Raw genomic sequence first — 27,753 nt, forward strand, 5'->3', positions numbered from 1 at the left:
TTGTTCTGCTTTATTGGAGTCAGTAACTGTCGCCTTCTCAGGGGTAGACGAATTTATGACAGTCATAGCGTGATCTGCTTCTGCGGACTCAATTGCTGTCGTCTTCTCAGGGGTAGAAGTATTTGAGGCGGTCTTAGTTTGTTCTGCTTTATTGGAGTCAGGAACTGTCGCCTTCTCTACGGGGTCATTTGCTGTCTAATTAACAGGTTACAATAATTCACAACATTTTCAAAGTTTCTTCAATAATAGTACCAAATATTAGCAATCAGCGTAGATTTGAATGAAAATCTACTATTAATACTCAACGTGATCCACAAACCATAAAAATGTGGGACCGTTCAAGGGTACGTCGCGTAGAGTATCCGAAAAAATTTTTACCAAACACTGCACATATTTAAAGGATTTTTGCCAAATTTCTGGATATGAAGTATGTTTGGCTCAAAGTTAAATGTAATTTTTTGGCTCAAACTATGAACACTAGTCTCACACAGAGGGCCGGGTGTACTGTGCCGAAAAACTACAGGAAAAACAGCTACAGGAAAGAATCACTTTAAAAATTAAAATTACTGTTAGTACTCGAAGTCAATTCAACCTCAAACGTAATATAAGTTCACTCACTGCCTGTATTACTAGAAACAGTTTTTAGTCACCAGTTCAAGTCGAGTAGTGGCGTAACTGGTTACGTTGCCTGTTGGCGCCCCCCTCCCCCCTTAACCATTGTTAATGGTCTGGCCCGGCGCGCGCTACTTCGTAGCACTTGCCATCGACTTCGAGAAGAAAGCGCAGCGCGCGCTACTTCGAAGAAATTTAGAAGAGTAACATCCGCGTCAACCCCCCCCCCCCCCCCGCCAAAAATACGCTCGCGCTCCCTCCCCTTTTGGCGCCTCTCCCTAAAATAGGACAAATTAGGTGATTTTAGAGGATACGCCGGTAAAATCCGAGCGTACTAAATCACTCTACAGTCGATCTTCGAGATTGTTCTAAAAGGGCCCCCGACAGGTGAAACCAACCTCAATCGATGTATTTTCGGACGCTGATTCCGAATCACCCCCCATGACATAGGGTTAAAATGATCCCCTGACGAGATATAGGCGAAAAACTGTCTCGATCACGTGATATGACCGTATAAGGAAGTTAGTCTAATTTCTCGTTAGGGTTAGGGTTTCAGCATATGCTTTTGTTAAGGATTGGGTTAGGGTTAGGGTTGGGATCAGATAAGAGGGTTAGGGTTTCGAATAGTCGTTCAGGACCAGCTAGAGAACGGGTTGAAAAAGTCACGTGACAGTCGAGTGTAGAGTGATTAATTATCATCCGGTAAAATCGCCGGTAAAATCTCTTTAAAAAAAATTGTGTTTCTAGAGCAAAACGCGCAGTTTTGCTAGTAGTAGTACCTCAGTTGAGTTTTTCAAAAATGTCCCACAATCCAACGACGATTTTGCGCCTCCTTAGATGCCCCCCCCCCCCCCCCCCCCCCGCACAGTGCAAGTGGGGTCAGCGGGGCCCTTCGTTACGCCACTGCAGTTGAGCAAACAATTTAAAATTATACACAATCAGATATTCCATTCACAAAATCTTCCCGAAAATCATCAATAACGAATCACTTAACCTACTAATGTACTCAGTTCGTGATTGTTACTATCTAGACGTACTTATTTCGTTAGTAATCGCATTATTATATGTATCATAGTGTTATGCTCTTAATGCTTAAGTCAATGGTTACTCAGTAACTTTCACTTTTTGTCACTATATTATGTTTCTGACCAGAGTTGGTTTAAAAATGAAACAAAAAATGTTTAAAAATACGTTTTGAATATGTCCACACCAGGTGTCACAACAAGAATAATCGAGATGACCCTGTGAAGATATAAGGACAAGTTGGTCGTCACTTTCTAGTTTCTACAGAACTTCAGAACGCGTAAGACTGCTAGTTCAGGTTTACTGCGTCACCAAAGAGCAGCCACCTCGATCGCCTTTCGTAGAGTGTTTACCTCTGTTGTTGAGGACTCACACATTTGTAGCAGCCTGTTAGTGGAGAGTAAAAGTGGAAGTCTGGAACAAGTTAACCATGTATTAATCCTCCGACAGGTTTAAAAAAAAGTAAAAAAATCTCTTATTAGGAGGACCTCAGTATGGTGTCTATAGAGTACAGACTTACCTGGAGATCTCTTGTTTATTAAGTTTAACTTGATCACTGCACGACACTGGAACTTGTAGCTCCGTGAGGCGTTCTGTGCAGTCTGATATTGATATCTGGAACACATTAAAATCATAGTCAAATCCAGTGATTAACTATCAAGAAATAACCTTTCACTTTATCAAGTACTTGAGGGAAAATATCTTTTCGACGTAAAAATACTTTCCCAAATCTGCAGGAAATTGTTGAATTGAGATTTACCATAGCATTTTTAACGGTAGATGCCACGTATGCAGCGTTGGGGAAGAGTTCGTAGTTGAAGCAGTCTACCACTTCTAACACATCGTCATCCAGCTCGTCTATGTCCACCACTTCGTCGTCCAGTTCCAATTTGATCCATCCTTGGAACTCTACTACCTGGTAATTAACATCATGGCATCTATTATATATGAAACTTTTGTTTACCGGTAAAGAAGCATTTCAAAATGCCTAAAAATTATTGCTGGGATTTTACTGAATATGTATGTAGTTTCTTCAACAACTTTTTATAAGTTGATAAGATCAGTAGTGAATCAGAACATCAGTGAAGGTTTGAGAAATACTGGCCGAAAACTTTCTAATTTCCTATATCAGGGCCTGTATACTTCTTCTTTACTAGAGAGCCAACCTTTAGAGCATGTTCTCCAGGGAGTCTCTCCTTTATATTAAGTATAAGTTCCTCGATACTGCAGTTGGTACTGGGGGCTATGTGGTAATCATAAGCAGACTTTCTGAACCTCCTGAAAGAATAATTAGTTAAAAATTCATTCCAAACATCAATTCTGTCACCATGATTTTCAGATGTGACACCTGAAGTAAGACTAAGATAAACCATAAATTTCTTGGCTTCAAAAATAAATTACCAAAATTGTGGTGATGTATCAGATATACGACCCTTTATGGGTGACGGAACACTGTTATGTTTCTTTCCGACAAATAAAGTACCAATATAACAGTCAGTACAAACTTTGCCTGCAATCCTTAGTAAAAAGTTAATTCGTAGTAATCAGTGGTAATTAGTAACGTTACTTTTGAAACGTGATCAAACTTGAGACTGTTTGCTTAGCATCCCCTTAATCACAAGCCTCTAATTTGTATCCTTCAATTGATGCTCATTATGGTTTATTGCGGAATATTTCTAACCAGTCACAACCATTGAAATTGTGAAGTACTGTTCTTGAAACCCTTATTCTCAAAATATTTTCAAACTATCCAACTGCAAGAAGCACAAAAGGAACTGCCATGTGCTTACTGCTTACCTAGGGCCAAACCAAGTATTAATAAATTCCCGCTACCCAAGTGAAATTAAGACGAAAGACCTTAAATTGACCAGGATTGCTGACGACAAGCGCATTTTCTGACTCAGCGTATATAATAGATGTCTTTACAATAGTAAAACTGTAATGGTGCTTTTGGATATAATGTCCGGCCAAAAGTGAGCTTTGCCTATCCGAAATTTTGTTGAGTGCAATCGCTGCATGGCAATTTGTACCTTTTTTACTGAAAGGATTTGACTCCACGTCGGGCAGCGTGGTAATGTTGATGTTATTAAAGTTAGGCCAGGGGCATTTGATAAACATTCTCCCAATCTTCAAAGAGCCCACCAGTATCAGCCTTAAACTGCTATTTACGCCTTTACAGTTCTGTGTAGTGTACCTGAGGATCCCAGGCCCAGGCGAGGCTTAGTGTTCAATAACAATCCGATTGAAGATATGGCGGAGTGACAGACTGAGTGCCGCCCAGTAAGGTTCTGTCAATAAACTATAAACAAAAGAAATAAAAGAATATGATAAACAAAACTGACTTCAAGCCCACCTCGCGTCGCGTCGATCGAATTAATCATCGCATTACGCGCCGCGCGTTCACACAAGATGTCACACTAAGTTTGAGAGACAGGGTAGTTTTTATTTTACAATGATTTAGCGCCCTACGTCAACGTACTTCTTTGAGTGCGACCAAATGATGGCAATGCCAGTCAATAGAGCATTATTCATGCTATGCTTAATATTAGCCGATTCTTATTATAATTATACTGGAGTTCCAGATGTGATTTCGTATTCTTAATCATTCAGTGACAAAATATTACTCCCTACCGGCTACCGCCTTAGCTCCATACCAGCCGTGTTTTTCTTCAGACTTCATCCTTTCGTCTACTTCCTTTTTCACTCCTCGCAGGATATTGGCTATTGCGAATAACTTCTCTTAATCCCGACTTCACAAATTATTACTCACCACTGAGACTAGCGAGAAACAATGATTTTGGGGACAAACTTATACTGTATATATTATAACTTATAACTCTGTCAAAATATCGAAAGAATATGGGCGAAAAATATAATCCAGGAGGCAGGAGCCACCTGCCGGGGGCACCGGGCAGCCTACTTTACAACATCCAAAATTTTACGCATAAAGACATAAATTCAGGATACCAGGCTGAGGACGGTAATATGAATCAGTCATCTAAGCTATTAGATTATGATAGATGAACTATACCGATAAGAGTTTGGATAACTTTGTATAATTACAATTTGATCGATGATGCACTAACAGCGTCGGTGGTTGAGTGGTACAATTCTCGCCTGCCACGCGGGAGGCCCGGGTTCGATTCCCGGCCGACGCAGTTCTTTTTACTACAACATTTTATGTAAAGGAAAAAATATGTCGTTGTAAATTGAACTGTAATCTCGGGTAAATTAAACTGTATAGTAGTTCGACTAATTTTTTCATGAACTAATAAACGTTACATGAATGTTCGTCCTAAGGGTTTGCTTTGGCTTCTGAGTTAAGAGTAAGAAAGACTGACTTAAATTTATTTTACTAACCTTAGAGATTTGAGCTAAACAAAAGTTGAGAAAACCCTAAAATTTTGAGACTTTGTAAATAAAAGGACAATTGGCGAGCACTTACCGTTACGTCATACTTAGCTGTATCGTTGGTTTGATTTTAATCTTCTTTATTATGCTTCATTGATGATAAGGAAGTAAAGAGCAAGCAGAGCAAGTTGTTGTCAGTTTATTTTATTGTGATAAAATATATTCACATAATGTGCAACAGCGTCGGTGGTTGAGTGGTACAATTCTCGCCTGCCACGCGGGAGGCCCGGGTTCGATTCCCGGCCGACGCAGTTCTTTTACATGTCCTGTTTTAAAAAGTAGTCTATTTAAAATAACATCCCGCTTCATGTGTGCAGATCTAACTCAGCCCCCACTCTTCATTCCCCACCACCAAGATTAAAATACTATGACATAGTCGTAAGATAATATAGCGTGTAATTACCTGAAAGATAAGATAATATGGCGTGTAATTACCTGTAAGCTAATCTCCAATCCTTGTGTCCCCTCCTTACTTTTCCGACTAATCGTCTGATTATTGTGTACTCAGCATCTACTGGGTCCTGGGTGGTTTACTGTTATTTTAATGTTTGAGAGTACACGAGTAAACATGGAATTAATATAATATAGATGTGAAAGTGAAAGTGAAAGTGAAACCTCTCCAATAGAAGCGATGGCGAAAGATCGTAGCACGTGCTTGAAGGTGCGCTTATGCTGTGAAATAAAACGTTATTTAATTACTAACAAGATGAATCTATAGATATTTTATTTTCTCGTAGAATTATGAAGTTATGAAAAATGAAATGAAGTTTGCAAAGATGTAGAAATACATGATCAAATTCATGAATCAAGTAAGATCGTGCATACGAACAACATCATGGCAAATCACTTTTATCATCCTGATAAATAAATATCTAGCCGATGAAAAAAACAATATATTTCCGCATTTCCTGTTGTGATTTATTAATTATTCAATGAATGAATAATTATATTATATATTATTATTATTATATTATTACTATATTATATTATTACTATAGTAAAACAAACTTAAACATATTGCACCACATTATTGTTACATAACTTTTTGATAACTTCGTCACCCTCATTAATACCAGCCTGATATAAAGGATAGCAATGCATCATATAACGGGACACTATGGTCTTACAAAGGTTAACAAACCCTCATAACGTTCGTGAATCAATCACAATAATTGCTTGTCCCAAGTGCGAGCATGATAAAGGGACCATCTAGTATTTTCTGAGGTGTTGCCCAGCTATAGCACAACTTAAAGGCAAATATCTTCAAGACGTTCACCTCTCTGTCAACGACATTTTGGACAACCAACGAGTTACAAAGAGAGTCAAGTTTTCAGCTTACACCAATCGTCTGATTGATCCTGAGTAACTGGAGTAACCTTATGTTCATCATCCCCACGGGTTTCCTTCTTTTGTTTTCCAGACTGTTACCATAGCAACACTACCATATAAGGCAATGTAACCATAGCAACACTACCATATAAGGCAATGTAACCATAGCAACACTACCATATAAGGTAATGTAACGAGTTCCTTCTCATACCATTCGCTTCTTCACCTCCTATATTTCCTACGATGATATCACTGACACCCTCTTATTTTAGGGTTGCCACACCCTAAAATAAACAAAGCATCTACTTGTTATTCTCTCGTGGGCAACCCTGGTGCACGCTCTACTAAAAATAAATACAGCAATGAAGTCACGTGGCAGTCACGTGATAATACCCAGCCTCTCGTTGACAAAGACGGTGGAGAGATTCTAATACGGTTCTTGATTAGATAAATTGTAGTTTTTCTATCAGTGTTTATTAACACAGCTGAATATACCCCAACTTGATGTGGAACATTCGCTTGACTCTGGACCAAGTGCAGAAGGAATTGTTTCTTAACATAGGATGAGAACACGTGACTGGAAGATGAGAACACGTGACTGGAAGATGAGAACACGTGACTGGAAGATGAGAACACGTGACTGGATGATGAGAACACGTGACTGGAATTGTTACCGGCTTGTTAACCACGTGATCAAATCCTCAGTTCGAATTCTAAACAGCTAATCTCAGACCCGATCCTCACCGGGAGGACAACCCATCAAATGGTGTATAAACCAAATATCTTGCACCTAGTTACTATGTTGATATGAAGCGTAGGCGGGGAGCGCGCTGGCTCCCATATTGCATGCTAGTTCCACTGTGTGTTTTGTCACACGTACAGTGTCCAGCCAACGGTTCAACGGTCCTGTTTCGTGCGACAATCTTATTTATTGTTCAAGAAAATGGGGCAGCTGATTTAGCCAGATGATTTAATGTTTGAGCGGCTAAAAATCGTATGGAGGTGCTATTTTGGAGGTACCATTTTGGCCATTTCTATTCATTTTACTTGCTGTGTTGACTTAACTTTGGCTGTCTGTCAAATTTGAGGTCTAAGTTATTTACTTGGTTTAAAAAGGTACTTTACCAGTAACCGTCCCGTTTTATGCAGAGACTCACATATTCAATTAGCGGAAGTCTCTTTGCATTCTCATCCTCAGTAGGCAGCTGGAAACGGTCCCGGATTCGGGTTGCAGCGGTGCTGGGCGGCAGGAACGTGGGCACAGTGTTCATTGTCTTTATCTTCTCCAATCCCCGTATTTTACCTGCAATCTGACGTTTTAAGTGTCACGTGGTTTGTATGTTTATTATAATTTTGAGAAGGTAAAACGTAAAAACAGACGGAAAACCTGAAAGCAGGAAATCAAAACCAAAACCTCTGGCACTAATCCAAAAGTAGTAATCCACTGCTACTTTTATTGAACCTCGCAAAGACGTAGCACGTGGGGCTTCATTCCTCCATTATCTTTACTAGGAGGAAGTACAAAAATTGGTCCGGTCGTAAAACATTTTTATTAATTGGTCACATATGTAAATTTTTAAACATATCTAGGCTCGTATCAATCAAATATTCATGCTTCAAAGATTCCACCTCTTTATGCCTAACAGTTACTTCCTTGACAATATTCGGTCGCTTTTTTTCTCGAGTTTTTCCAAATATTTGTTAAAGACCATCACAGAAGACCAATTCTTCGATCATCCAGTGTTCTGTTGAACTATTTTTACAAATAGATCTTAAGGCGGAGCGTGAGTTTGAGACGAATTTAGCTTTCATTTTAGACTTCACGTCTCCCGAAATAAAACTGCGAACAAAGTGAAACAAGGAACTAAGTAAACTGTAAAACCAAATTTTCGTCACGCATTGGACTTTATCAAGGTTACTTAGTTCCTTGTTTCACTTTGTTCGCAGTTTTATTTCGGGAGACGTGAAGTCTAAAATGAAAGCTAAATTCGAACTATTTTTAGACACAATTTCCCAGCGTTTCTAAAGGATTAGTCATTAATAATCTGACTACAAGATACCTATCTAGCTAGCTAATTAGATTTATTTAATAGTTCAGTGGACACATTCGATTTATTATGCTATATTAATGTATAATATTGAATTAAAAATTGACTGTAAGGTAAATATCATAGATTTGTAGGGGGTTCAGCACGTAATCATTACGGTACAGGTGTACTGACTGGACCTTTATTTACTGGCTTAATTATAAGTTGTCTTACACAACTTAATTATATTTCTTATTAATAACAATAATTATGTTAATGTTTACAACTTAATTATAATCTTATTAATAACAATAATTATGTTAATGTTGTGCAAGAAAGTTGTAATCAACCCAGTAACTGAAGTCCCAGTCAAGTACATGGGTCTAAAAACCCTGTAAATTAATGATTATAATATCAGTATCACTGATATTTGATTGAGGTGGAGCTTAGTAACAAATCTATTTAATATTTACTTTACACTTACAGAAAGTAATAACTTATTATCTAAATCAATCGTAATTATGGCTATTTCCAAACTAAAGTTTGCCGTTTTACACCAATATTTCTTATCAAACAGTTGATATCTTCACTTATTTTTAATAGTTCATAATGCCAATAGGATTTCATGGATTGGCGTCTACCAACTACACATCGATTTTCTAAACAGGCAAACAAAAACCGGAGATATTCGGTTCTCAATTATCCGCATTCCAAACTGGATAGAAATGAGGCAGACACGGCTCTGTAAATAATGATCATAGTATTTCTAGTTCGGGCAGTAACTCAACTTGAGATTGGACGTGGCCGTCTTTATTTGGGTAATACACCTGATGTTGCGACCAATTTGATACTTATTGTTACATATTGCGTAGTACCATGTTGCTATCCCCATTGCTGCGTTTTATCCAAGTTCTGCAAGTCTAAAGACTAAATGGGTAAATGATTCTAACTCAGTCTTAGTTCTTTGGGAACTTTAGTAAACTCATCTTTACGAATTTCATATTTTCGGTAACCAACCGAAAATTTCGTGCACTGCACGAAACCAGATCCATTTGATCTGGTTCATTTTGGAAGTTCATTTAGCAAGTAAGTTAGCAGAGCAGTCAAGCCAGTGCGCTCACATATAATTGCAGCTGAAACAAATTGACATTCAATAAGCAGATCAATTATAATGGCAAGGAAAATGCAGGCAAATTGATATATAATAGGCATTCAGATGAATTCCGAGAGAAATTCCCAGCGTGATTTCTGCGCAATTTGTATAGCTCATTATAATTATATATTTATAAATCGATTAAATTTAAATAGTAACGGTTACAATTCCCTTCAATTATCGCCAGTTCAAGTTCTACTGCGTAGGACGAACTTTGTAAGAGTTTTGAAACGCATTAGTTATATAATATGTTTATTATATATAGTATATTAGTTATATATTAGACATAGGTAGGTAGTTTTAAACAGGTCAACTTCAGATCTCTCAATCGCTGTAATGTTACCTGTTCCAGATTAAGTTTCTTTTCCACCAGATATCGTAGGAAGGAGGTAAAAGCAAAATCTATTGATCTGTCGTTTTGTTTAGCCGACACGGGTACCCAACCTAAAGGAGATGTTGTTAGCTACTAGTTATATAACTGCTTGTTTTGATATTGTGTGAACTGGTGGAGAGGTTAACCATATTATATTTGTGTGTGAAACACGTGACATTGTGGGTTTTGATAGTTCACTCTGGTTAGTTGAAACACTTACTTTATGTAAACACAGTCACGTGTTCTCCCCCAGTATCCAGATCTACGATACCAGGAATTGTAAGATACCAGTTTGTAGTCAGTAAGATAACAAATCAACACTTAAGATTGAGACAAACAGTAAGACGCCGCGCGGCTAATATTGATAAAACATGACGCAGTCTCTAACAGCTCCACCAATTATTTGCCAAAAAGAGGGGTCACTTCCGGTTTCACAATCCATTACCACTGTAGCACTGTGCAGCTCAACATTTAAAACTTCAAGTCTTTACAAGGTTCCATGTTGCTTGTTAATTGCTTGTAATTGGTAGTGTGACTGTTTGTTAGATGTCACATTAAGTGATCACAATGCATGAATATGGTGATTTTGGCGCTCTGTTTTGCCATCCCTCTCTTACCCACTATAGGTGCTCAACTGCCGCCCTTCCGATTGAACTTTATAATTGTTTTAAAGCGAATGACCAAACTTTCGGTTGTTTTTGACTGGTTCGGGTCGGTTCGGGTCTAACTTCATTTGCCAAACGTTTGGGCAGAAAGATCAGGGTTTCGCTAATCACTAAAAGCACCACTTCAGGGACGTCAATAATTCGATTATCTAGTTAAATCCATGCTCCATCCATTTTGTTAAACTGATCACTGATTGTGAAATTATCAAGTTAATGATTATTCAATGTAGCCTATATCAAAAACAGTTCATAAACTATCATGCAATTAGATGTCAGCCAAAAGATGGTGCACGTTGGCAATATGTAATGGTGAGTAGCGGATACTGAGCTAGTATTATACTGCTGTTTGTCGGATATGTTTGCCACTTGTATTAAGATACTGAAATTTTTTAACCCAAAACGCACACCCTTATCAGTATGTATTGCTCCTAATGACTGCAGTGGTCCGATATCCCAGACACTAGGCTTTTTGACATGCTTGTCACGATTATTTAACGTAACAGCTGCACTAAGATGCACACATTGTTGGGTTTACAACTTCAATTAAGATTATTGAGTAGTTTTCTGTTAACGTTCAGAGTAAAGCCTGTCTTCTATATGGACCATTTACCGTTCACGTCATGTCTAGCTGGTGGAACGGTATTTCACTACAAGTCTCCCAATCACCGACATCTTTGACATTGAGGCTAATCTTTGTAGAATAATTGATCATATAAAACATTGATATTCAGTGATTAATGGTCATTGTTTTCTTTGTATGTTAAAAATGTCATTGGTATAATTAAAATCTAGAATAAGAGTAACCCAATGGAATGAAGAGGTCACTCCTAATTATGACGAAGTTTAGACTATTTACCGTTTAGAACAAAGATACTAAGATACTATAAACGTCTCTGCAAGCCTGGTTAATGAGATTTCATCTTGAAGATATCCAACATCCCCAATACAACGCCGAAATACCTTGTTTTCAGATACGTCGTTCGAGAATGTCCAATGTGCAATTGATTCAGCTTCTTACTTCTGATGTATTATCATCATCTTCAAATATCTTTTTTAACCTTCCGTGTTTTTAACATTAAACGTACAACTAAGCTAAAATTTTGGCATTTTTACCGAAATCAGACATAGAAGATATTTTAAAGCCCCATTATATGCACGTTTCTCGATTGGTAGATTCGGTCGGGATAGACGAATCGGCTATAAACGAATTGCTTGAATGCTTGGGGGTGTCGACAAAATTCAACATCCAATGAGAAAGTATATGGCAACAAGGACATGTTTTTAAAAATTTGCGTATCGCTACCATACATTAATAAAAAAAAGGCCAAATTTGTGAGCTTCTTTAAAATTAACGCTTTGCACACAGCCAGAACTGGCACACAGCCAGAACTTGATAACCAGCCATGGTCTAGGTAGTACCTAATAAATACCTTAACAATAACATATTCAATATTCAGCACCGTGGTGTCTGCTAAGATTTAGCAGACACCAGGCAGCCTTACAAAGAGATTAGATCTCAATCAGATATTTGATATATCCCTACTGTAGTACTGGTGATTGATCATTCAGATCAAATGATCAAAGTTTATTAACATTGATATAAAACGAATAAATCTGTTCTCAAATAAATTTGCTGGGATCGGACGAGCTGCTATAAAGAATTATCAAATAGCGAAATCAGTGGACAAATATTCTGTATTTACTATTAGTGGTTTCCTTGTCTGTACTGTAATACAACTCTCAGCTCATTTATCCATCTTGCATAGTCAAATATGCAGGCTTATAGCCTTGATAACTTGATAACAGAAACCAACATATATTTGATATTCAATCTTATAGCGATCGTTAAAACTTTACAGGTTATGAGCCTGACAATAAGTAACAAGTCCTTTTATTTTTCTATTTTATTGCTACACTTCGTCCCTATTTGCTCCAGATCACCAGTTTGTCTTGCCTTCCGGTTCTTGACTTCTTTAAAGATCAAGCTTTTAATAGGCTCTCAACCTGAACCAATGCAGTGTTAATGGTTACCTGACCAGCCTACAGCTTAGTCGTACTTAAAAGTCCAGCCTGGATTGGGTCCTGACAGTAGAGTTTGAGATATGTTTTCAAGTGCTGGTCATAAATCAAAATTCAGAGCTAAAGTCACCAATGATCCCCAGTAAAGCGCGCTATCTTGCCTTCGTTTTCTCACCGACATGATACTATTAGGGGCTTGGGGGGCTTGCCGCTACACGCATTAAAGTCATGGAGCAACTCATTTGGTGGTCATTTGGGCGTTTTTTGGTTCGTTGAAATCGTTATATATTGAGTATTTTTGTTTAAATATTTTTGGAGAGGACTAATCTTGAAGATTCGGGCGATTTTACATGATCATACGAACCTAAACGGTTGCAGATTCTTTTGAATCGATACATTATGATTCAAAAGAATTTAAGTTTGCGCCGGGATCATACGTTTTGCTCACTAGATTACAAAACTCAAATAACAGCGTTAGATTTAATTAATATCTCACTTTATCCACGCTTTGATTTGAATATTTAACTTCCAAGATATGTAACGGAAGTAAGCTGGTAGATAATCATGGAACAAGTTCGCCCTTTCTCCCTTTTCACCCCAATTAAGACCCATATCCCCTTGAGGAGAAGGCAAACAAAGCCTCTTAAAGTACCCTTTGTTCTTCTTCTTCCTGCTGTTGCTACCTTTTATTTTTACCTTTTATCTCAGTGCCTGAGTAGTATTGAGGTTTAGAGTACTTCCTCTTTTGTTTATACGGTCTATGTAAGTAAGTGCTAATTATTGTTGTTAATATTATACCCTTTTAATGTTACCCTTGAAACCACTCCAGTGATCAAAGGGCAAGTTTTCTTACTTTTTTGCACACTTCACAAGTTATACTCACAATGATTGTGATATGTACTTGTAACGAACATATTTGTCGGCATTTGCATCAATATACCAGCCTATCAGGATCATTATCTGCAACTACGAGACCAAAATCTTATATAGCAATTTATTAATTAACTTTAACTAATCCCATCATTTGCTAGACAATAGATTTAAATAAGATATCATGGTTTCAGATCACGCAAAACGGCACGTGACGGCGAATTTCTTTACAATTATGTTCACGGGTGTGTTTGTTTTTAATCAGCAGGCACCTTCGTGACCTGACAATAAACACGTACCACACTACCATTCTTTGTACTTATTTATAAACTCACTACAATAACTTTAAATATATGTGTGATTAAATCCCTGACCCCATCCATAACAGGCACATGCCACAGTTCCATTCTTTGTACTTCTTTACAAACTCACTACAATAACTTTAAATAACTACAATAACTTTAAATAACTACAATAACTTTAAATCACCGAGTTCAGCGTGCGAGGTTGCAACTTTATTATCTGTATTATAATGGAATACTAAAGTCATGTTTAACTCATATCAATGCTGGTCGCAAGTACCGTTTGCTTGCCAAAGCTCGCCAGGTCCTCCGTTATCGATATATTTTTCTTCATAACTTTTAAGTTCAGTTCGAAATGTTTCAAAGTTTTCACATGACGCCCAGTTTCGTAGCTTGGTAGACAATTATACTGTAATATCATGATTAATATTGATTAAATTGTAACCATGGGAACGAAGCAGTTCCAACTGCCTCCCACAGTCACCCCCTCCTAAAATATCCCTTCTCAGTCTGCTCCCTAAACCACATACAGTATCATTTTCTTCTGGTCTGTACTGTATGGCAGCGCCCATATTGTGTAAGTTAATCAACATGATGAATTAATAATTATCTAACTTATAATCACGCGACCAAATGCTGCAATATGAACCCCATCTTAATATCCTTTAGAAATAATATCTTTCCCTTTCGCTTTCTTCTTTCAATCTTCGGTATGGAACCTTTCTTGGACTTTGTTATCATGGTTATTTTTCATCCATGAACCTGTAATTCCTTGCGCTTTGTTTTGTCATGTTGCGATTATAAAAAGTCTTCGACTCTCCAAGTCGATGTGAAACATGGGAAAATTTGCAATCATGATTATTAGAGCCACATTTAACAAGAAATTGTGTCGAATATGTCTATAATGCAAATGGGCGGACGCTTTATTTCCACCACTGCAGCTTGCAGGTTGATCAAATTGCTCCTTTTGTCCTATTAGAATTTGTAATATGAGAGTAATCATGCTCTCATAGGTTGCTGCCACCCTAGGTTTGAGCTACGAGTTAATAACACGTGTCAGCATCAACATTCAACGTGACTATTTGTAGGAAATCGTGGTAAATTCCCACGATGCTGGTCCTATAGTGAGTCTTGTGTTGAGTAGTTTGTTTTGACAGTGCCATTACAGGATGTTACGAGTAATAAATTATGCTCATATCATTTTCTCTGGACACAGGGAGTTACGTGCACGGCTAAGAGTTGATAATATGTTTTAGTGTTTGTGTTTTCCATTTCCTTACGATCCGCCAAACTCTTATTTTTGTTTTTATTTTTCAATTTCTGGTTAACCAACCTGATGGTAAGACAAAGAATACTCAATAATTATGTAGATAAATGGAGATCATATCTAGTTGTTGAATGATTAAAGGTGAGAGGTCGGTCACTTATCAGGACCTTATCAGGACCATAGTTCTTCTCCGACCCCTGACATCACTACAGTCTGATAGCGATATAGTTGTAAGATTTAGAGTATCCTACTGATCACAATGCCCGCACATCTTCTTGCAGTACTTTTTAGCAAATTCAGGGTACTCACAAAACTTTTGTTCACAGTGACCATGCTGATTTTCGCAGCCATCCCCACACATACCACATGATTTCCGGCACCATTTCTGCGCAACTTCGTTATTGTCCGGTGAACAAAAATCTAGAAGCTCATGACAGTTTGAAGCTCTGTCCTTACATTCTGGAGTAGGAGCTGGAGTAGGAGCGGGAGTAGGAGCCGGCTCCTCTGTCGGTTCATCATCTTCAGGAAGGTAGTCAGTTGCCTTATCATTTCCTCCTTCATCAGGCACACCTGTAGCTTCAAGTTTAGCGTAGCTGCTGTACTTGAAGAGTTCACAGTTGTGATGGTGCCGAGCCATCTTGATGTAGCCTTGGTCACCCCAGTTGGAGCCCCACGAGTTTCTAACTAGGACGTATCTCTCAGTGTACCCAACTCCAGTAACACCGTGATTTATACCCCCACTACACGAGTTGTCAGTGAGGATACCACCCCCGTATTGGGAGAATCTGCTGGTAACCTCCAGAGCCATGGACAAGGAACCCTCCCCCAGAGCCTGTATGTTATCATCCTCGCTAGCACCGACTCTAACACTTCCCATGATCTTGTAGGCTACTGCTGCATCACGAACAGAGTCACCCCTACAGGCTTCATCACTAGCTTTGTACGGGTAGTCGCTGGTAGCAGCGAGTCTGCCACCTTTCTTAGCCGAGTACTCGTATCCGTTATCTGGCCATCCTCCATTACAGCCGTTCTTCTGTCCCTCGTACGTACAGTCAAGATATTCCTGCTCGGCAAAGTTCCTCAGCTTCCCTGATTTCTGCTGATACCGGGTCTCCAGTCCCCCTACTGCTGCAAAACTCCAGCAAGAACCACAGCCTCCTTGATTCTTTATAGCTGTTACTGCTCCTTCTGCCACCCACAGTTTCTGCTTAGGAGTGTTTACTTGGGAGGAGACAATTGGAGAGATATTAGTGTTGGGAAGATGCCCTGTAGCGTTCAGTCCTAACCACTGTTTCTTTTCATCGTCCGTCATGACGGAGAAGAAGTTGAGTTCGTACTGAGCAGTTTCTCCAGGCTCAGAGTTAACAGCAGCAACCAGTTGAGCGTTCTTTTTAAGAGTCTCAGCCGCATCCTGTCCTCATTGGCTTGGTAGTTGAGGTGTTGTAGTGCCTTGTAATCACCGTAGAGTTTCAGGGTGGCTGCTGGAGACCGCAGGACATCTGAGAGAGGGACATTTAATGAGAGGGCAGTTCCAATCAGACAGAGTGCTAACAGTACTTTCATCTTGGAGAGAGAGAGAGAAAGAGGGGGTGTTTCAGGTTATTGATGATGGTAAAATTATTTCCTTAGTTTATATATGCTGAAACGCTAGTCCAACAGGTGGTTGATTAAGTTGCATTAATTTAATACTGATCTCAGTAAACAAAAAATTTGTCAGTTTGATCTTATTTGTATTTCATCTTCAGCCCGAATTTTCACCTAAATTGTGCATCACATTACTAAATGGTTTAACACCATCTTCATAACACAGTTGAGTTGTCAGTTCAAACAATGGGTCTGCCTGGAGGGAGTTATTTCAAACAATGGGTCTGGTTTTGAACTCTCTGTATTTTCTGAGAAAGAATTCTCTGTTAGCTGAACTCAACAGATTTACAGAAACAGAAATTTATTTCGCAATTGCGGACAAAAGTAACTTCTACGTTCTGTTTGATATGATTAAACCGTCAGAAAACGGAACCGTCCACTTCAATAACACTTGAGAAATAAGACAATGGTGGAATTTTACTAAACTTGTAAAAGAATTCCGTACCACGAACTCCGGTTCATTAACCATTTCATCAACAACAGAACTGCGACAGAACTGCGACAGAACTGCGACAGTACTGCGACAGTACTGCGACAGTACTGCGACAGTACTGCGACAGTACTGCGACAGTACTGCGACAGAACTGTTGTACACCCGTCTGATCACATAGAGAAAACAGCTTTTTGTCCTCAAATGTGCTTTACAATAAGGCTCAAGTTATAAAATGACTACCTTATCGGTCATAATTATCACGGACATTACGTTCACGCTGAAGACCTTAATGTGAATAATTATGTCCATGATAATAATGTCTGTGGCATTAAGGTCCGTGAATAATAAATTCTGGTAAATATTTCCATTAATTTTAGTGTGTGTGTCCCTACATATGCGTAGATATGTGTGTAGCTGATTACTACATAGCTTATTAGTATACTAAGATACTAGGACAAATATAATCACTCCTCAGTCACATCATAGAGTTCGGAAAAAGAGTAAAACAGTTATCAAAATCACCAAAAATGTTCACAGTTTTTTGGACATTTTTGGGCGGCCATGAGCGTGAATAATTATGTCCGTGAAATATTTGGTCCGTGAAAAAGTTGTCCGTGATAATTATGACCGATAAGGTATTATCATGTGTTTAATTTAAAAGCATTTTCCCAGCTACGACTAACGATTGTTTTTTGTCATTAACGACAACAAACAGTCGTTAGTCGTTAGTTGTTAGTCGTTAGTTGTAACTGGAAAAATGCATTTAATTTAACATATAATAGTCAAAAATTGAGTTCAAAGACATATTATTGTTATTTCGTTATTGTATATAATAATAATAACAATGCACAGTTCCTGATCAGAATGTCTCTTAAAAATGAGAGTACTATAAACTATTGATTATTGTTTGATTATCTGTATAACATGTCTAAAGCAATATCTTCCTGGAAAAGGAATAGACGACAGGAATTATGCAAGATTTAAATCGGAATTCAGACAGCATGGTCAATAACAACATGGTTAATAACAACATGGTTAATTGATCAACAAGCTCGTTGGCATTAGTATTTACTAATACTAACTTACTTTTATTACTTTTGTTGCGTTTAGCGCACTGCAACAGGGTCATCAACTATCTTGACCGCCCCATAGCATAGCTCCGATGTTACAGGATCCTTTCGCCATTCCAAGATGGAGTTGGTATTAGGGGATGTGTATCCCTTGACCGGAGGCTGATCAGGGATCTGCCGGAACAAGGATGTAAGTTTTATTTTGAAGGATTCAAATTCTTCCATCCTGTTGATGTAACCAGGAAGACAATTCCAGAGACGTGGGCCAATAACAGCGAGTAAATTGTCATAGAGACTCTGGTGGTAAGCAGCAACACCCTTTCGTAGGGAGGGGACAACTGCTTTAATGCCAGTTCCAGGTCTTGAAGTGAAGTTAATCTTCAGATGGTTGCTTAATTATAAATTTTACTTATGATGTTACTCTCTTGAGTCCCGGACACTGCTAAACTGGTATGCAGGTGGTACTTTCTCCTGGACACTGCTAAACTGGTATGCAGTATCCATAGCAAGTAGCATCGTTTTGCTAAGAAAATGCACCCTTTTCCAAAAGCCATTATAACTAAGGTTTGACAACTGACATCCTATCCGTCGGTTATGTATCCTCAGACGGGACACACAATTGATTGCTTTATTAAATCTATTGTCTTTGGTGCTATACAGAAATGGCCTGTAAAGCAAAAGGGCCGTCGCCAAAAAGTTGATTCGATTGAGCTGGCACATGCACTTATTGCACCTTGTAGTATTTTTGCTATTCCAATTATTTGTTTGTAAAAAGGTTTTCAATAGGGTTATTGATATCATTGTTCTTGACGTTGTGATACTGAATTGACCTGTGCAAATTGGGCCATACCGTCGCCGAAAATTAATTCGATCGAAAGAGACACCTTGAAGTATCTGTTAAACTTAAAGCTATATATTGCTTTTGTTATGTAAGTGGTTTTCAATAGCCTTTTCACTTTATTGTATTATTTAAGGAGTGCTCTATTTATTAAATAACTGGTATAATTATATTGAATAATGATATAAGAGAAAAACATTTTCTTAATAAGTGATGCCGATCCGGTTCCACTGTTAAATAGCGCAGAGGCGCCTTAAAGTGCTCTATTCTTTAGAGAAAAAAAGACGTTTGCTTAAATGAGACGTATTCGATCATAATTTTAAATAACGAATATGATATTCCTACCGACGTTTTATTATTTTTTATGGATAATTTTAATCGATAAGACAAGAGGCAGATAAGCCTCTGGGCCTTACTTACATTAGCCCAAACTCGTACTAAACGCTCCCCATTTCGTAAAAAGCTGGAGATAAGTGGGTCTTCGAAACCCTTTCAGACTTTTTGTATCTGGTTATCTGTATGTAATCTCCTGTTAACCCCCACCCCCCCCCCCCCCCCCCCCCCCCCCACTTGCACTCCCACCACTTTATTCTATTAACCCCCTAATTCTACCCTTAGGAATGTTATGGCTGTTGGTGTTGTTACATAGCTCATTGTTATCAGCGCAGACCACCCCAAACACATCAGAAACCACGCTCAAAACTGCTGAAAACTCTCAAGATACCACCTCCTATACAATCGGGTTCCTTATCGGAAAACGGAACACTCATAAACAAGTCATAGATCGGCTCATACCCTACGCAATAGAAACGTTTAACAACAATTCAGCGGGGCAAGTTAAGTTAGAGGCGGTGGTTCGGTTCTATGATGAGTACTCCATGCACAGCCTGATAGAGGCGTCCTGTAGTCTGGTAAGTGAAGGTGCTGTAGCGGTCATCTCCCCTGATGGCTCCTACAATATAGGCACACAAGCTGACTTGCTGGGGGAGCTGAATATCCCACTGATCTCCGCGGTGGCAACAGATCCCCACATAAAACGGTCCTCACGGACCAGCCTGCTCCTCATGTCACCTGGTGATGAGTACCAATCTAATGCCATTCTCGACCTCCTGCAGTTCTATCACTGGCATGAAGTGTCTTTAGTGGCGTCTGACACCAACTACGGAATCAACGGAGTTAACTTCTTCCAGCAGCTTCTAACTCTCAAATCTGGCCTGGAATTTGTCATCAAATCGATAACATTCTTCAACGCAGTAGGTCACCCAGATACAATGGGGTTCAGGAACACCCTGCAAAACGTTAAAAGATCCCTCTCTCGAGTCATTATATTGAACTGCGAAGGTAGGTACGGGAGAATGATTCTAGAGCAAGCCAACGAGCTCGGTTTGTTTGAAAAGGGTCACGTGTGGATTGTGACGGATGGAATCACCTCCAGCCCTCATGCACTGTCTTACGAGAACTACTATCCAACATATTATGAGGGCTTGATAGGGATATACCCATACATTGACACTACTTCCAAGTCTTACAAGGTGTTTAAAGACAAGATATTATCAGCAGAACGGAACCTGACAGCGGCTTCTCTAGCACCTCACGTGGTACTCACTTACGATGCAGTGCAGATTCTAGGTGCTGGACTCGAGGCATCTGGCTCCAATCTCACTAAACAGGACTTGGAGTGCAGCAGCACTGACTCCTGGTCCAGTGGAGAGGGGTTCTTCTCGTCCTTGCTGGGTAAGAATCACGAGGGAATAACAGGAAATGTGTCATTCACTGACGAGGCTCTCAGGGACAAGGCGGCTTACAAAATTGTCAACTTCGTGAATCCTGGCCTGTTTGTTGATGTGGGAAGATGGACTAGCGATAAGGGGCTCATTATGTACAACGATGTGGACTCTACCTCGGTTCAATTCCTTGGGGGAGTCAATCAACACCCTGTAGGAGTTGCTACCGAGCTTCAAGGCTTGCATCTGAAACTTGGAGCAACGACCAACCCACCATTTGCTTATAAAAAAATAAACTGTACAAATATCGATCCGAACAAGTGTTGGGAGGGAATCACACCCGACATTGTCGCTGAGTTTTCAAAAGAAATGAACTTTACTTACGAATATGTCGAACCAAGTGATAATGAGTATGGTTATCTGAACCCACAGACTGACAAATGGAATGGAATGATAGGTGATATGCTAGAGGGCAAGACTGATATGATCACAATGGACCTGTCTGTGAGTTTTGAGCGCAAAACACATATAGACTTTACTGTCGCCTTCATGGACTCTGGAATAAGTCTGGTTATAAGGGGAGAATCCAGCAAAAGCAACTCCTTCTTCTTCCTGAGTCCGTTTGAGCTGATGGTCTGGACGATGATCTTTGCTGGATTTATAGCAATGTCGCTGATACAGAACTTGTTTAACAAACTGTCCCCCTACGGAGAGTACGGCCAAAGAGTCCACGCTATGCAGACCTGCAAGTGTGTCAGGTGTGCTATCAGACGACGAGCCAAGATTGAACAAAACATCAAGCTGCGTGATCACAGGAACATAGAGTGCATGATCGCACTAGCAGCGGACGATAGGAGAGATGAGATGAATTTCTACAACGCTCTGTTTCTAAACGCTGCAGGGTTTGTGGGCCACGGCGCTGAGTCCATGCCGAAGAGCCCCTCTGGACGCCTAATCCTTCTAACGTGGTGGTTCTTTGTCCTTCTCATTATCTGCATGTACACTGCAACTCTCACAGCATTCATCACACTCGACAGAATAGGTATAACAATAGACAATGCCAAGCAGCTCCTCCAACAACACAAGTACTCATGGGGCATGCTCAACCACAGCTTTGTGGAGGCGCTTCTCAGGAACAACATCGACCCAGACTACGAGAAGATAGTGGACGGAGCTCTCAAGCTACCCAACATGTCGGAAGGAATCAGGAAGGTGAAGCAAGGTGGCTTTGTGTTGATAGACGAGACTCCTCTCATATCCTACGATCTGATGGGAGAGTGTGACATGTTCTACATTGGCGGAGAGATTCAGACGTTTGACTACGCGTTTGGTCTTCCCAAAAGCTCGCCCTACATCGCCCTGTTCAACACACAGATTATAAAGCTGCGAGAGCAGGGATATTTCGACGGACTATGGAAGAAATACGACCGAACTCCCGACCACTCCTCAGATTGTGACAGTCACGTGACCGGGGGAAGTACTGCTCTCAATCTCCTCACTCTCAAGGGTCTCTTCTATTTCCTCTGTTTTGGGATATTTGTCAGCATGATAGTTTTCTTCTTCGAGCTGGTCGTTGCTACTTCTAAAGACCCTCCCGACGACAAACACCGGACTTTTTGGGGGAAGTTTAACAGGCGGATCGGACTGAAGATAGAGGACGTGAGAACTGAATGGTTTAGTTACCCCTACTCCAAGTTGCAAAAGATTGACGAGGAAAGGGATGGGATAAGTGAGAACGGAACTCCTCCTGCTTACGATCCCGGAAATTTAACTGTTCTTTGAAATGTCTTACTAGTACTACTGGGCTTTGTTTATTGTTCTAGTCCAAACTAATGTTTCAGCGTTTTTATTATGTAGCAAGAGATAAATTTATCCCAAAAATATTATTAGCCATTGTTTTGATTTAAATCTCACATAATTTGCATTGTCCCATGTTCATATATAATGATTCAACGGACTGTTGGATTACATCATAATGGACCCAGCAGAGAAGTTGGATGTTTCAATGAGAACTGCTTTATGTCAGAGATAACAATAACAGGAAAAACAAAAGAAGTAGCAAACAAATATTAAGCAATTTCTAAAACGAGTGAAGTTGTGAGAATAACGTTTTGCATTGTGTCCGTTGAGCTAATTTAAATTAAAATTCTTATTCTACTTTGGATCCGTTGCTAAACTTTGAGAACTTTGTATTTCGTTTTGCAAACTTATCGAAATTTTAATCTGTGAGAGGAGAACTAACTTTACGTTAAATTAGAGGAATTTAGTTAAAAGTGTAATTAACTGTCAGTATTTTGCTGTTATAACGAGAGTTTCCTTTCTAATTTTATCTCAAAATAAAAACTAAATTATACGATTTTGACTCAGCTTTCTACTCACTAAATAAAGCAATTATAATTATATACACAATTATAAGATAATATATATATATATATAATTAAATATAGATCCAACGAGCATGACTACTTGCAATTTGCATACTTAGTACTTACGACAAATTCGAAAATCTTCAAAGATTTATGTCTATATGAGTATTTTCTGGGTGATTATAAGTCGCGTACCCACAATGCTCATATTAACAGTTCACTTTAAATTTGGGAAATAGTTTGTCAGAGGAGCGTGAGTAACTACTTCATTAAAGACAAAAGAGGTTGTTTCCTTTAATTGGTTATTAGTAGTAGTAGCAGTAGTAGTACTAGTCATTAAAGCTACGGTATCGTATCCGGAACTAGGATAATAACGCAGACTCCCACGGTTCATCTGACGGAGGTTCACTACAATTTCACGTTATTGTGTGTCGTACTCTCCGCTCTGATTGAGACTCACGACTCAACTGATGACGAACGAACTTGTGTTATATTAGGATTGTTGTTGATGCACAGTTTTGACCTATCTTGACGGCACAGATTTCCTGCCAACATTTGTATACCATGCTTTCGTTTTAGAAGTGGGAAATATGTATAATTTCCCCATGTACAGGAGCGAATACGGAGGAAGGGGTTTTAGTATTTTATGGACTCTTGGACACTCTTTAATTCACGCCCCTTTCCCTAACCCATTTCACAAATAATCGACAGTAGTGCAGTCCTTTCCCTTTAGCGCAAAAATGCCTCCCGACGGGAACATGCTGCAACAGAATCTTGGCAAATTGGCTTGAATTCCGGGCTGTCGCATAATCTTAAACAATAATCTCAGAATGTGTGTTTTCTGTCTGTGAGTTTTCTGTGTGTGTAATTTCCGAGCGGCTTAATCAAGAAAACGGTAAGAGTTACGGGGCTGGTTTTTTCGGTGTGCTGACTAAACTATGAAGAAGCCAAATGGTAAAGGTTTTTTAAATCGGTCGGTGATAAGTGGTTTAATTGATGGTTTTGTACCACAAATGTTACATGAAATGGCTTGAGCAGAACGGTAAGAGTTACGGGTCTCGCTCTCTCTCCCATTACTGTATATGTAGCTGCATAAGTAGCGTCATAATTTGGTTAGCCCGGTAAGATTTGCTGTAATGTTATACCATAAGCTTATTAGGGGAGGGGGCACTGTTAGTGTTTGGGGTCTGTTTGGACTGCAGAGAGTTCATACTTTCATACGACAATGTTATGCGTGTTTTTCAAATATAATAGGCGGGTGTGGTGCGGAGTTAACAAGGGTTAATTTCTAAAACGATTTAAATAAAAATGGAAAGCGATTCAAGACGGAAGTGATGAGGTGTAATAGTCGGTGTTTGGACCTTATGATCATGGAATGTGGTGCCTAATAATGACTTAATTATCCACGAGAAAGAACTGATTATCAGATTATTGTTTAAGATACTATCGGGTCACCTAATGCGGGTTTTGACTCAGCGGGTAATTACTCCTACCCTTTTTAACTGCGGCACTAGTATCATTATAAATTCGGTATACTTGATCTTTGTTGTGATTGATTGATTGATTGAGGAGCACTACCCGGAGGCATTAGTGCTCGAAGATAGTCATATTTCTTTCTGAGGTAAACGTTTTGTTGCTAGTCAATACCAACGTATGTTGTACCAAATTATTTAAATTTCTAAAAGTACGAAATTTGAATCGTTCCAGTCCTTGTCATTCGGCTCAAGTGCTTGTGCAGTAAGAAAATGCTTGTTGACTGTAGACTTGAATGAATTTAAGAATTTGTCTTGTAGACAAGTCGTGATGTATTGTATGTCCTTGTAAATAAAGTTGGCCGTTTTGTTATATAACTTATATTAGGGCCAATGGAAGACATGCTATTATCTGAGTTACTTAAAAAGTTGTAGAAGCCATCATCCAGTATATCCTATTATCTTGCACGCTTACAATTAAAATTTTGTATAGTTCAACGAATAGCAAAGGGGAAATTTGAGAAAAATTGAACTCAAGAAAACATAAAGTTGTACTGCACAATAGAACAGACATCTTAATTTCTTTCTTTGTGATTTTAATAATTGTAATGGCTAGAACACAAAACCTCCAGCTAGTACTTTTAAAGTATTACAGCTATTAGTATTGAGTATACTGATCCATTTGTTCTCTTTTATTAAAATAAGTAAGTTAGTAAAATGTGAACCATGATCAGGGGTGTAGGAAGCGGGGGCAGGGGGGCTATCGCCCCCCCCCCCCTACCGAAAAGTTTCTAAGTCAAAAATTTTCAAAGTTTTCCTGGAAACTACTTTTGTTCATGTTTCATGCTACCCTTATCATTATGAGCCGAAAATATTTTTTTCGAAGTTCGATATACGATTTTGGACTCGAGGGTTCCTCTTTGTAATGCGATCTAGGAAGGCAGGCCTCCCCTTCGCAATACGAGCTCGGAAGCGGGAGCTCTGCTTTCAAAGGTGCGTATCGAGAATGACTCGGACCGAACATTTTCTAAGTCAACATTTTTCAAAGTTTTTCTGGAAACTACTTTTGTTCATGTTTCATGCTACCCTGCACCCTGATCATTCTGAGCCGAAAATATTTTTTTTCGGTTTTCTGAAGTCCGTACCTATAACATTCGGAAGGTTGTGGATGTGATTGGTTTCATATACTTATTATAGAAAACGTGATATTTGGCCCACAGATTTGAAGAAAAATACGCGAATTTGGTCCTCTGCAGACTTAAAGGAAAATGCGCAATTTGACGCGGAGAACTGAAAAATCGCGATTTGTCGTGAGGCCAGGATCTGAAAAATCGCGATTTGTCGCAGCAAACGTGAAAAATCGGGACACCGCACATGCCGCAATTTCCTTTTATCCTTACCCCGAAAATTTTTAGAAATGCAGGTTTTGAAAAAATATTTAGAATTTGGCCCCCCCATGAAGAAAATCATTCCTACACCCCTGACCATGATAGCATTTGTTAGAAGTATCTTGGCTTTCTATTTCACACACTCTGGCTTCCGTATATTCGATAATATGTTCTGGCGAGCACAACCACATTCTCCTTTAAAGTGCGTCCTTGCAAGCCCTTAGTCGTAGTGGAAATCTTCTATATCAGTCATCGGTTTGGGCTATTTGCACAGTTTCTGACTCTTTTAATAGCCCAATTGCTTTGTTACAGTCATCAGTTTCTGACTCTCCAAATAGCCCAATTGCTTTGTTACAGTCATTAAATATTCTGATATATTTATCTGGTATTAGCAGGCTGTCGTGACCCAACATCATATGACAACACAAAAGTGGCGTTATCTCATTTTCATTGTCACAAAATTTTTCATGCAAACCGTGCCATTAAGTGATTAAGTGATGAAACTGTCAAATATCCCACAAATAATCCGGTATTATCATAATATAATTAACGATTATGTTGGATGCATGACGCAAACATCTTCATCGAGTCTGTTTAGGAGATGATGACTTGACTAGCCTGCCTAGAGGCCCGTCTATAATGGTCTGATAATGGGGGTTTACGCTGGTCTGATGACTATTCCTTTGAATTTGATGACTGGCTCACCCCCTATTCATATGGTTCCTCTTAGTTAGAACAGAGTTTGTATTCTTCCTTTCATTGGTGAGGCAGGTTAGGCGAGGTTAACATTTGTCTCTTAGGCTATTTCTCTGCTCAGGATGCAGGATAATGTGGCAAAATACTTCACTTTTCTTGCACTAAAAGGGCTAGATGGTTAGAATCACAACAATTAGGGCAGTACAAACCTGTAATTTTCCACTGAGCACGAAATATTGAGTTTACTATTTATTCAAATTTTATCGATGGCTTTTCGTAGGTATATTCATAAAGTCCATCCTCGTAACAACTAAATTAAATAGGTGTTCTTATGCACTATGCAGCCTTTGAGGATTCCACTGTTAATGAATTTTACGGAGCGTCAAAGGATGTCTTTCAGCGAAAATATTGGGACACTGCCATCAGTTTTATAATCACACTTGCAGGGGCGGAAACGTCTGCCAGTAACCTCATTAAATAGACGACAAAAACTCCCAAGATACGGACCGTACAAAATACGGGCTATTTTACGAGATATGAACCATTTTCCGCATTTTACCAGTTTGTCTTGATAATTGTCAAGGTAACAACTATAGAGTCTACTATGTTGTTATATTTTTGCCTCATTTTCAGTAGTATAATCGAACTTGGAAAATGTACGATTAATGTAATTAATCGTGTTTGCTTGTCACTCCGGTCACACCTGAAATCCTGGTTTAAAATGTTTCTGATTCAGATGTTTTGAAAAGATAATCACATCCCTTATTTTCGATCTGTAAATCTGGACTTTCTCACTTTTTATCCAAAGAATTGTTTCAAGTTTCAGTATTACCACACTCAAATAACACGTACTTGGACTGCACCATAATTTACGTTATTGGTTGACACTTGACACATCTATCATTGGTAGTACAGCTAATATTGTCGACAAGGAAACAATTGTTATAATGATGATATTATTATTATGATGCGATGAAGATAATTGAATCGTTTCTATCTACTAATGTCTTATGTAGTACTAGTAAGTTACACTCATGCATATTGTTTCTATCTACTTATGTCTTATGTAGT

At 39.0% G+C, this 27,753-nt stretch overlaps 2 protein-coding genes and 2 non-coding genes across 5 annotated transcripts in view; 3 read left to right on the top strand and 1 right to left on the bottom strand.

Moving 5' to 3' along the window:
• Positions 1–1,795: 1,795 nt before the first annotated feature.
• The window catches only part of LOC134819893 (uncharacterized), a 30,532-nt gene continuing 4,574 nt past the window's right edge, over positions 1,796–27,753 (bottom strand). Inside the window, exons 6-13 of one of the 2 annotated variants that reach the window (XM_063830046.1) lie at positions 9,899–9,999; positions 7,533–7,685; positions 5,662–5,718; positions 5,482–5,567; positions 2,802–2,913; positions 2,396–2,551; positions 2,156–2,250; positions 1,862–2,022 (exon numbers count right to left, since the gene is read on the bottom strand). In XM_063830046.1, the coding sequence (XP_063686116.1) occupies positions 1,944–2,022; positions 2,156–2,250; positions 2,396–2,551; positions 2,802–2,913; positions 5,482–5,567; positions 5,662–5,718; positions 7,533–7,685; positions 9,899–9,999 (839 nt within the window). In that variant the 3' untranslated portion in view covers positions 1,862–1,943. Of the gene's footprint in view, positions 2,023–2,155; positions 2,251–2,395; positions 2,552–2,801; positions 2,914–5,481; positions 5,568–5,661; positions 5,719–7,532; positions 7,686–9,898; positions 10,000–27,753 lie in introns of both variants that reach the window. The other variant, XM_063830047.1, reaches the window with a different exon arrangement.
• Trnag-gcc (transfer RNA glycine (anticodon GCC)) lies at positions 4,723–4,793 on the top strand. The gene has a single exon. It is a non-coding gene; the product is annotated as a tRNA-Gly (tRNA).
• On the top strand, positions 5,227–5,297 carry Trnag-gcc (transfer RNA glycine (anticodon GCC)). The gene has a single exon. It is a non-coding gene; the product is annotated as a tRNA-Gly (tRNA).
• LOC134819891 (glutamate receptor 2-like) lies at positions 19,657–23,057 on the top strand. The gene has a single exon (XM_063830043.1). It carries the CDS (start codon positions 19,657–19,659, stop codon positions 22,540–22,542), a length of 2,886 nt encoding a protein of 961 aa, XP_063686113.1. The 3' UTR covers positions 22,543–23,057.

Source organism: Bolinopsis microptera, chromosome 8 (assembly GCF_026151205.1).
Source record: "Bolinopsis microptera isolate Bmic1 chromosome 8, MBARI_Bmic_1.0, whole genome shotgun sequence".
Lineage (NCBI taxonomy): Eukaryota > Metazoa > Ctenophora > Tentaculata > Lobata > Bolinopsidae > Bolinopsis > Bolinopsis microptera.